This window comes from Poecilia formosa, unplaced genomic scaffold (assembly GCF_000485575.1).
Source record: "Poecilia formosa unplaced genomic scaffold, Poecilia_formosa-5.1.2 Scaffold1166, whole genome shotgun sequence".
Taxonomy (NCBI): domain Eukaryota; kingdom Metazoa; phylum Chordata; class Actinopteri; order Cyprinodontiformes; family Poeciliidae; genus Poecilia; species Poecilia formosa.
This window is the reverse complement of record NW_006801105.1, coordinates 11,560-22,081: the sequence shown is the minus strand read 5'-3', so window position 1 is coordinate 22,081 and position 10,522 is coordinate 11,560. Positions and strand designations below refer to the sequence as shown.

Below are 10,522 nucleotides of genomic sequence, written 5' to 3'. Positions count from 1 at the left end.
GGCATATCTGTTATTAATTGTTACATGCAGTAGCTTTAGATTTATGTCTAAATACTTTAATTACCACAATGTTTTTGCACACGACAAAAGTTTTTTTGCTGCATGAACACAACAAGTTAATGCAGCTAAGGTTTACCACTGTGTTCAAATTGCCACAAGTATTACTTCTGGATGCATGAAACTGAGGGTGAAACTGACTGGATGATCTACTTTTTGATTAACTGGACAAACAAATGTCAGATCACTACAGGAGACTCATAAAGTCCTGAAAATCCATACCCTGGCAGTCACAAGATCCTGAAGTATGAAAAAGAAATGAATAAAAACCAGATGGTGTTGTCACTACTTATGTGACAACACAGTGAATTCCACACCACTGATCCCTATTCAGAAAGGAAAACCACTAACAGGGATGTCCATTAAATCAAAGCAAACACATTGGTCTCGCAGATTATTGTTTTTTTATTGCTGTTTTCTTGCACCATGAGTAATTTCCCATACCTCTTAGGATTCATTATAATTTTTTTTGGCCATATTGGGGAACTTTTAGAAGCAGGTGCAAACAGAAACTGTCAGAGGGACCATCAATCAGAGGCATAGGGTCTGATGACACTTCAAGGGCCCGAACATGGCATAGAGGTAAAAGTGCTGGAAAGAGATAGAAGTTCGTAAATCTTCTGAACATAAGTAGAAGAAGGTGTGTGTGTGTTTCTCTGTTTGTGCTGGCCCATTTCAGAGGGCTGGCCCCTTCAGCCTCTCTTTTTGTTTTTTCAACCCTTTCATTAGCAAAAAGGTCACCGGGTCCAGAAACTTTTAGAGAGAAGCCCTGTGAGGAACACGTACATTTCTGCTGCTTCAGCAGAGCTCATGTCCTCCTTTTCTGCAGTGTCAGTTTAACCCCTGCTTCCCCGGAGTGAAGTGCGTTAACACCGCCCCTGGCTTCCGCTGCGACGCCTGCCCGCTGGGTTACGCCGGCCTGCCGGTGGAGGGCGTGGGCATTTTGTTTGCTCAAACCAACAAACAGGTATGAGTTAAACAAGAAGGAAGCAGCACAATTTAACAATCACTTTTTTTTTTTTTTGAGTGATTATTTTTTTCTTGAAAGCAAATCAAAAAGAAAACCTGAAATCGACCTACTGCTTTGTGTGATTTTTTTATTTTATTTATTAAGCTTGCAACATTTGATTTACTTTCTGTTTTCGCACAACTGAAAGTTTCACTCTAAGTTCAAATCTTCAAATCTTCACTTTGTCTCCATCAAACAAACATTAACTGCATTCAAAGTTAAAACTCATCTTCAGAATAAACGAATCTTGTGAATTCTCAAGAGAAATAGCTGACTAAAAGCCGGTTCTGACAAAAGCAGGTAAAGATTAAAATTTAGAAAATGTCTCAAAATGTGGGGGGAGAGCTAAGTTGATTTAAGAGGACTTTTCAGTAGGATAAAAAAAGAGAGAAAACAGCATTTTGGATTCACAAGAACAAGATGAGACAAGACTTTAACAATAGACAACTAAGTATCCTTTTTTCTGTTTGTTGTTCATTTTAAAAACAAGTGAACAATGTGTAATCAGGGTAGAACATTGTACAATGCAATGCATTTTTTTTTGTATATACTCGCTAACTACTTGAACAGTATAACACTGACTTGAAATTCTAAAACAATTTCAGCTTTAGCATTAGCTGTCATGTCTTACCCAGTAACAGCATGGGCACAGCGTTTACAATTCATCCACCGTACTTCCTGTCCTTGTTTCTTAATATGCTCTTGAAATACTGCCAGATAAACAATGTAAAAGTAGCACAAGCTTTTGTAACTGAATGCTGCGAGCCAATCCAAAGAGAAATCTTTGCTCTGTCAAGACAACATAAGAACTCTTTCTTTCTTTGTTAGTTTGAAATATGAGTCTCAGAGATTATGTTCTGCACACAGTTAAAGCCCTATTGTTAGCACTCAGATTCACATCTCAGACACTTATTTAACAGACAATGTCTCGCTGTCAGCAACCAGGTAGCACAGGTGAGGTGGATTTCTCTTAGAGGAGAAACAATGTGACGTTTTAATATCACAAGATCTCGTGCCATAAGAACTCATTACACACCCGCTTCTCAGTTTGGAAACTTTCAGAAAGGTATTACATTTACAGTCAAACGTCTGATGAGTACTTTCAATTTTAATGTGACCCAACTGAAAACCTAACAATAAAACCCAAAGTTTTATTAATTACATTATAAACCATGTTTTCTGGTTAACAATCTAAAACCCAAAGCAATGTCTGCTGCATATGCATAAATGAACTGTGCAACAAATGGAGAGGACAGTGGGTTGTTTTATAATCACATCTACTGTAGCTGAGAGCTGATTTCTTGCATTTTTGGGTACAAAAATAGTGATTTTAGTCTTTCCTGCATTGACTTAAAAACCTCTGACTCACCCATTCATATTTTGCGATACAAAGACTATGATATGATGATTATAAATGCCATCAAAATAGATCCTGAGAAAGTTGTAGTAGTCCATAAAGCCACTTAAGATGGCTGAGAAAAAGGCGAGCTGAGAGTGGTGCCTTGAGGAACCCCTTATGCAATCTTTGTTTGGTCAGATTTTAAGTTAAAAACCAACATATTACAAGACAATTAGCCTCTTTCAAATCTGTTTATAAAATTGTTATGATAAATTGAGTCAAATCAGTGTTAAATCATGACCCATTTAACACTTATTCCACAAACCTGTATTTTTTATTTTTTATTTTTGAGGCTTTGAGGTTAAAAGATGTTTAAAAGATGTTCAATCACTAAAAGAGTTTGTAGAAGATATTTGCACACGACGACAAGCAAACTTCTTGTAATTTCATATGATATAAGTTTAAAACATTATGTCTTTATAACACAGAAAAAAAAAACTTGCGTTAGCCATGTGTCAGTTTAAGACTGAACCTCTACCTGATTAGTGCATATTATTCGCAGCTAATGTGACAGTTTCCAGTGTAAGGTCAGACATTCATAAATCAAGTCTTGGACTATCAAGCTGTGTTGTTTTTAATTGAATTTTAAATGCAGCCATAATGTAATATACATGTGGAGTTCAAATATTTACAATATTCTACGTTTTAATTATTAACTCTGTAATTTGTTATTCACCGACTCCACATAGGGGACGGCTTTTTGCTGTCGGGGATATTTCTAAACAGATTCATTAATGAAACAATGCGTTTTGTAGAATTTGTCACAAAGCCAAACACTGTAATTCATTTTGGACTCATTTGCTCCTTTTCCACCCATTTCAGGTCTGCGATGACATTGATGAATGCAAAGGACCCGACAACGGAGGCTGCACTGCAAACTCAATCTGTCACAACTCTGTGGTAAGAATGCACTCCGGCCAACACACGCGGATCATGCTGGGCGTTTTCTTCTCATTTTGATTTACATTGCTGTTCCAAGTCATTCACAGCTGCCCTGATTCCTCCCACAGGGCTCCTTTTACTGTGGCAGCTGTAAGACTGGGTTCACAGGAGATCAGGTGAGGGGCTGCGAGCCAGAGCTCAGCTGTGGAAACAGCCTGACCAACCCCTGCGACATCAATGCCGAGTGCATTCGAGAAAGAGATGGCTCTATTTCTTGTCAGGTAGGATTTAAAGCCCACATTTCTGCACTCCGGCGTCTGACTCGGTGGTGCTCTTTCTGAAAGGTGTTTCATTTGCTTTCTCAGTGTGGAATTGGCTGGGCGGGAAACGGATACCTGTGCGGGAAAGACACGGACATTGATGGATACCCGGATGAAAAACTCAAGTGCAAGGACGCAAACTGTAGAAAGGTACGCAAAGTGGATGTCTATCGAAGGCGACAGGAAAGAACTCTATCTAACCTTCTTGTCTCTGCAGGATAATTGCATCTTTGTTCCCAACTCTGGTCAAGAGGACGCCGACAGGGATGGCCAGGGAGACGCCTGTGATGACGATGCAGATGGTGACGGTATTCCCAATGAGCAGGTCAGTCAAAATCTGACTGGAAGTTCATCAGCATCCTTTTTTTTTATTCATTAATAAAGTGCCTTGCAAAAGTGTTCTCTTAAACTTTTTGCATTTTGTTACTTTACAACCAGAAACGTCAAAGTCATTTACTAATGTGAAACAGCTCGTAAGTCAAATAAAACAGGGGCACTAATAGGATTTATTCTTATGCGTTAGACATTAGCTCAGGATGGCCAAGTCAAAGTAAAGTTCCAAATCTTTCAAGTGTGTGTGTGTGTTCACAGAAGTCCTCCACCCAGCACTAAGACTGTACTAAGAATGTAAAGAAGACCAAAACTGATAAAGACATACACCATCTGACTTACAACACACACCACAATTTTAAAGTTGTGTTGTTTTTTTATAATCCAACAGAAACTTTGTATTGTTCTACTTCATAAAATCCCAACGCATTATAATCCTCATGGCTGTAACCTGCAAAATGTGAAAATGTTCAGTTTGGATCAGACGTCCGTGTCTCCTGCAGGACAACTGCCGGTTGAAGCCCAACGTGGATCAGAGGAACAGCGATGCAGACAGCCACGGCGACGCCTGTGACAACTGTCGCGTGGTGAACAACCCCGACCAGCGGGACACTGACGGAGACGGCAAAGGAGATGCCTGCGATGATGACATGGACGGAGACGGTATGGAGAGAAATTACATCACCAACACTGACGTTTGCGTTATATAACCGAACATCACTGAAGGCTCTTAAAGTTATCTGCGCCGTCTTCCATGTTTCCACGTAAATGTTCTTATGTTAACTTATGAAGTAAAAGAAGGAAAAAAAAAAAAAGGAGACAAGCAGATGCCACTGTCCAACATCCCTCCAAATCACATTGTCTCAATGCATCACCGAAGACTACTGTGATGGGATTCATAAGCAAGCAGAGGCGGAAGAGGACTGAAAATGGTGGTGGTGGGGGGGGAGGGAGGTGGAGAAAAATAAGTCAAATCCAATCTCAGGCTGACCCAAGAGCAAAAACATGCTTTGATCATTCACTGGTATGATTACACCTAAAAAAAAACCCTGCAGGACAGAAGATAGCTTTTCTTCCTCCACTGCTGTTTGAGCTGCTTGACCTTTCTAGGTTTGTGGTGCAGCTACTGCCTCCATGCGATGAATAAAAATACAATCAGGGCGCAAACTGAATGAACGCGTAGAGCAAGTACAACAGTGCCCCCAAGTGGTCAGCGTGCAAAGAACAGGGTGTGAACATTTTAGAACGTGAATTAATTTTAGTCATCTGTCCATTTTTTTTTCTTTGACTCATCAATATGGCTTTCCACCTTAATAACTGCATTAGTGAAATCCGTAAATGATTGTACTTTTGTGCTAAAGCTGATTTTTTTTTTCTTTTAACATATTTGACAAGAATTCAACTATCCAGTGTGTGTGTGTGTGTGTGTTGTGTGAATAGGTGTGAGAAATTTCCTGGACAACTGCCAGCGTGTCCAGAACAGAGACCAGCTGGACCGGGACGGAGACGGCGTGGGAGACGCTTGCGACAGCTGCCCTGACATCCCCAACCCAAACCAGGTGGAGCAAAGTCACATAGATATAAACCATAGAGCAACTAATTCTTCACACGCACAGACATGCCTGTAATGTCAAGGTCATCTCATAAAAGCAAAGCACATGTTGTTATATTACAGCCTTGCACTTTAATGTATTTTATAAGTATTTTATGCAGACCACCAGAAAGTAATAGTGGAATAAAAATGATATACGAGTTACAACATTTTTTTTTACATTAGTGCATATAAACTGAGCCCCTGTCTCTCAGAAAATCCAGTGCAACCAATTTATTTCAGACATCAGCCAGTTAGTTATGTATTCCACTAACTGGGTGGAATAACCTCAGTATACAAATACTGATGGAAATATACCCCAAAAGATTTGCAACTATCAATGCTGTCAAAAGTTTTTCCACAACTTATTCCACAAAGGTTAGAATGACTGATACAAATTCATGCCACAATTTGCTTTTTTTTTGTTGTTGTAAAAACATTCTCAAACATGTGAAATCATGCATCATTTCCTGCCACTGCACTGCTACGCACCACTTCATGTTGGTCTGTCTCATTAAGTCCTAACAAATACAATGAAAAGGCGTTGTGTGACGTGTTGAATTAAACCCCTTTCTTTTCCCTTTCAGTCTGACGTTGATAACGACCTGGTTGGAGACTCGTGCGACACAAACCAAGACAGGTAAAAAAACAACAACAAAAAAAACCTGTCAACGTGTGTGTTTCTGTGAGGTTTATTATTGTTAATGCCATGTTTCTGTGTCACTTCCTCTGTAGCGATGGCGATGGTCACCAGGATACCAAGGACAATTGTCCACTAGTGATTAACAGCTCACAGCTGGACACCGACAAAGACGGAGTGGGAGACGAATGTGACGACGACGATGACAATGACGGGATCCCAGATACTCTGCCGCCGGGACCGGACAACTGCAGGCTGGTGCCCAACCCTGACCAGATCGATGACAACAGTGAGTTTAAGCAGATGAGAGTTATCTGCGCCTCGCAGTAAAATTAGTGCAATCACTAAATTGTCCTGGAGTGCTAAAACCCGCATTTCTGTTCAAGGTAAAATTTAACTTGGTGTGCACATCCTCCGTGAAATGTTGCTGGCTGCCATTTTTTTTTTTTTTTTTTTTTTTTTTTTTTTTTTTTGTTCCTTCCTCTGTGCTCCAGTTTTACACCCACACAGATCAAGCGCTGGCAGCCTCGAGCAGATTAAGCTGCGATTTAGGGGGGGGTAAGAGCACACTTTCTGCGCTTGAAATATTTGCCAATTTCATAAGTCGCTGTGACATTAGTATTGTTAAATGGTCTTCGAGAGAGGCTGAGTGTCTGCTGAAATTAAGTGGGTCGACAATGTTTTGATGGGAAAGTTCAGAAGTGCATCGCAGACAGAAACTTTCAAGATGTTTCACAGGGTCTGATGATGACTTTTTATTTGATTCGCCAGCTGACCCGAGCATTTTAGTTATTGCTTTTCGTTCTTTACCATGTGTTGTTTTTTTTTTTTGTTTGTTTTTTTTTTTTACCAACTTTAGTCTCACAAACAAACACTTTGGGAAGTGCTGAACATTTTTAATTATTTTGGTGTCAGAGCAACTGCATCAACAATGTCTCTTTTTTTAAAAATGCATTAATGCCCCTTGAGCTTTTTCATATTTTGTCTCATTAGCGACACAAATTTCAGTGTCTTTTATTTTGACTTTAAAGCAACGATGAACATGAAATAGATCGTAATTGGAGAGCTGGGGGAAACAAGTGATCAGATGACACTCACCAAAAGTTAACTTTTTTGTGAAATACTTTTTGCAGGGCTTTGTATCCTCTGCTCAGTTAAAACCAGTCAAACATGAATAAATTCCCAGAGCAAAGAAAGTAATGGCCAAGCTCACCCTGAGGACGGTGAAGAAGAAGGTTGTGGTCACTTTGGCTTCATTTCCTTCCCCTCTGATGTTCATCAGATGACGGCGTTGGCGATATCTGCGAATCCGACTTTGACCAGGACAAAGTGATTGACCGGATTGACAATTGCCCTGAGAACGCAGAGGTCACCCTGACAGACTTCAGGGCCTACCAGACGGTGGTGCTGGACCCTGAGGGAGATGCCCAGATCGACCCCAACTGGGTTGTCCTCAACCAGGTCAGATCATTGCCTTCTGAGAGTCTTGATGTGGTCTAAGTTAAAGCATGGTTATGGTTAGATGTGTTAATTAATATGTGGATATGGAAGGGAATGCCTTGTAGTGAAGGATTTGCAGAATGTTGACAGCTCTATTTTTTTGTGTTCTTTCTTTTATACTTTTGACTTCTTTACTTGAAATGTCATCATCTTTTCTGTCTACAAAAATGGCCCCAAACTCCCTCTGTCTATCAGCTCAGTTACTGGAATATAAACTAGGGATTCAGGAGTTTTGTTATGATCTGGCGATGCCAAACCTAAATTCCAAAAGGAAACACAAACAATTGTTTACTAAAAATCTGAAGATTTGTCATCACTAAGAGTAAAAACAATATCTTACTATATCTTAATATCAACAAAAAAATGACAATCAGAAGAACATTAAGTTTTGGTTAAATCCATAATTAAATCAGACACCAAACATGGTTGTGGAGCAGAGACATTCTGTTATTCTGACAGATTTGGGGAAGTTTTGCTCGATGAAGTGGATAAATATTGTCAAGTCAATTATGCGGGATGCTGACAGAAAAATTAATGCTCAATCTGACACCAGAGGTCCTCTAACAAAAGAGTTTATACACTCATGCAGATGGGTTTTTCTGGCGTTATTTTTCTGTATTTTTTCCCTGTGACAGTTTTGTTTGTTTCTGTCTAATTGCACATGATAAATGTCACAAAAGGCTTAAAGAGTTATTGGGTTTCTGTACACTTAATATATATTTTGTATCTGGTCTTAGGATTCCTTATAACGTTACTGTATATTAAAATGAAGCTCATCTGACCACATAATTCAAAATACATTCAGTTTTATTGCTGAGGTTTTTTTTTTTAATAATATGATTTTAGATAAAATAAAAAAAAAACGTATTATTAAGACATGTAAAACTCCCAAAGTGTCTAATTATCATATGCGCGTTGTTTCTAAACAGGGAATGGAAATAGTTCAGACCATGAACAGTGACCCGGGACTTGCTGTTGGTAGGATGAACACTCCTTAGTCAATGACAAGTCGGCTTTTCTAAACAAACTCCCATCTGAACATGCATGTTCCTGTGTCAGGATACACTGCTTTCAGTGGAGTCGACTTCGAGGGGACTTTCCACGTGAACACAGTTACCGATGACGACTACGCCGGCTTCATCTTTGGCTACCAGGACTCGTCATCCTTCTATGTGGTGATGTGGAAGCAGACCGAGCAGACCTACTGGCAGGCCACCCCTTTCAGAGCCGTGGCCGAGCCAGGCATCCAGCTTAAGGTGAAAGCAGGAGGGACTTTCCATAGCAGCAGTCGGAAATGTGTTTCTTCTGCTTTTATCGTTTTGGGTTTTTTTCTGTGTTTTAGGCTGTAAAGTCCAGGTCGGGCCCTGGGGAACACTTGAGAAACTCGCTGTGGCACACGGGAGACACCAACGACCAGGTGCGTCTGCTGTGGAAGGACCCCAGGAACGTCGGCTGGAAGGATAAAGTTTCCTACCGCTGGTATTTGCAGCACCGTCCACAGATTGGATACATCAGGTACGACGAGCACTTTCTGGTTTTGTGAAAGAAGTCTTTAAAATTCTACTTCTTACTAAGAGATACAAAAGAGTATTCTGCGCATAATAAAGCTCTTTTCGTATCCAAGCAGGAGAAGTAAAATGTCATGTTGCAAGTTGTCTGAACAGAAAGCTAAATGGAGCTCTCATGTTGACTTGGATGTCAACATGAGAGGAAATTTTCATCAAACAGAGGAGCGACGGCATTTCCCCTTTTTCTCTTGCTCAGAGTGCGGTTTTACGAGGGAACTCAGCTGGTTGCAGATTCTGGCGTGACCATCGACACGACCATGAGAGGAGGGCGACTCGGCGTGTTCTGCTTCTCACAAGAAAACATCATCTGGTCCAATCTGAAATATCGCTGCAACGGTACAAAAATACACGCACACACTTCTATGTTGTTGCTTTCTGTAAATTTATGTAAAAATACACCATGCAATTTGGAAAAGTATAAAATGATCTCTTAAAAAAATGCAGAAAAAAAACACTTATGGGGACTTAATTTAGCTTCCAAACTTTTTTTTTTATGTCCAAATGTATATATTTTTAAATATCTATATGAATTTACATTCAATAAATATATAATTACATATGTACACACAACTTACATTCTTGTCAAGTTGATTAGATTTGTGAGTTATTGACTGAGAAGCTCCAGGTAATTAGCTGTTCATTCAGTAGTAAAAAATAATTAGGCCACTGCTTTTTTATATATACATTTCAACAGTATATCACACTTACATGTCAGATTTTATACAGTAGGTAATACAAAATAGCCACACTTAGTACACAATGTACAAAGCTATCTAAGGAAGCCCAGCAGATCCCAATGAGGCGTTAACTTTGAATGGTTGAGCTGCATAGTTTTTTTTTTTTTTTCATTTTTTCCATTTTCTACATGGTTTCATAACGAGCGCTAACACTTCACTCATCAGTCTCAGCATACACTTTCCCCGTGACCCGTGTCTGAGAAAGTGTTTCGTCTGATCTTGTTTCAAAAGGACTATTTTCAGCTCCCCTTGTGACTTGTGCTCTCACACTTCCCACAGACACCATCCCAGAGGATTTCCAGGAGTTCAGCGCTCAGCACACCGTTGACTCAATCTAAAGTCAAGGCTTTTAGATGCCTCCAGATCCACAAGGAGAGCGTCTCCGTGTGGGTGCGTCTGTATGCATGTGAGCGTGGTGACTTGTGTGTGTGTGTGTGTGTGTGTTGGTGGGGTTTTTTGTGTGTGTGTGTTGGTGGGGTTTTTTGTGTG

The 10,522-nt window shown here is 40.0% G+C and overlaps 1 protein-coding gene across 1 annotated transcript; it reads left to right on the top strand.

The window, feature by feature from the left end:
- Positions 1 to 833: 833 nt before the first annotated feature.
- On the top strand, positions 834 to 10,516 carry LOC103132627 (thrombospondin-4-B; the record flags this gene model as incomplete). Its single annotated transcript, XM_007544429.2, has 15 exons — positions 834 to 1,024; positions 3,288 to 3,365; positions 3,476 to 3,628; positions 3,713 to 3,817; positions 3,885 to 3,992; positions 4,501 to 4,660; positions 5,438 to 5,556; positions 6,176 to 6,228; positions 6,324 to 6,517; positions 7,511 to 7,689; positions 8,658 to 8,706; positions 8,788 to 8,984; positions 9,071 to 9,243; positions 9,493 to 9,632; positions 10,313 to 10,516. Coding segments are annotated over 15 exons (1,958 nt in total), but the record flags the coding sequence as incomplete, so codon positions are not given.
- Positions 10,517 to 10,522: the final 6 nt, after the last annotated feature.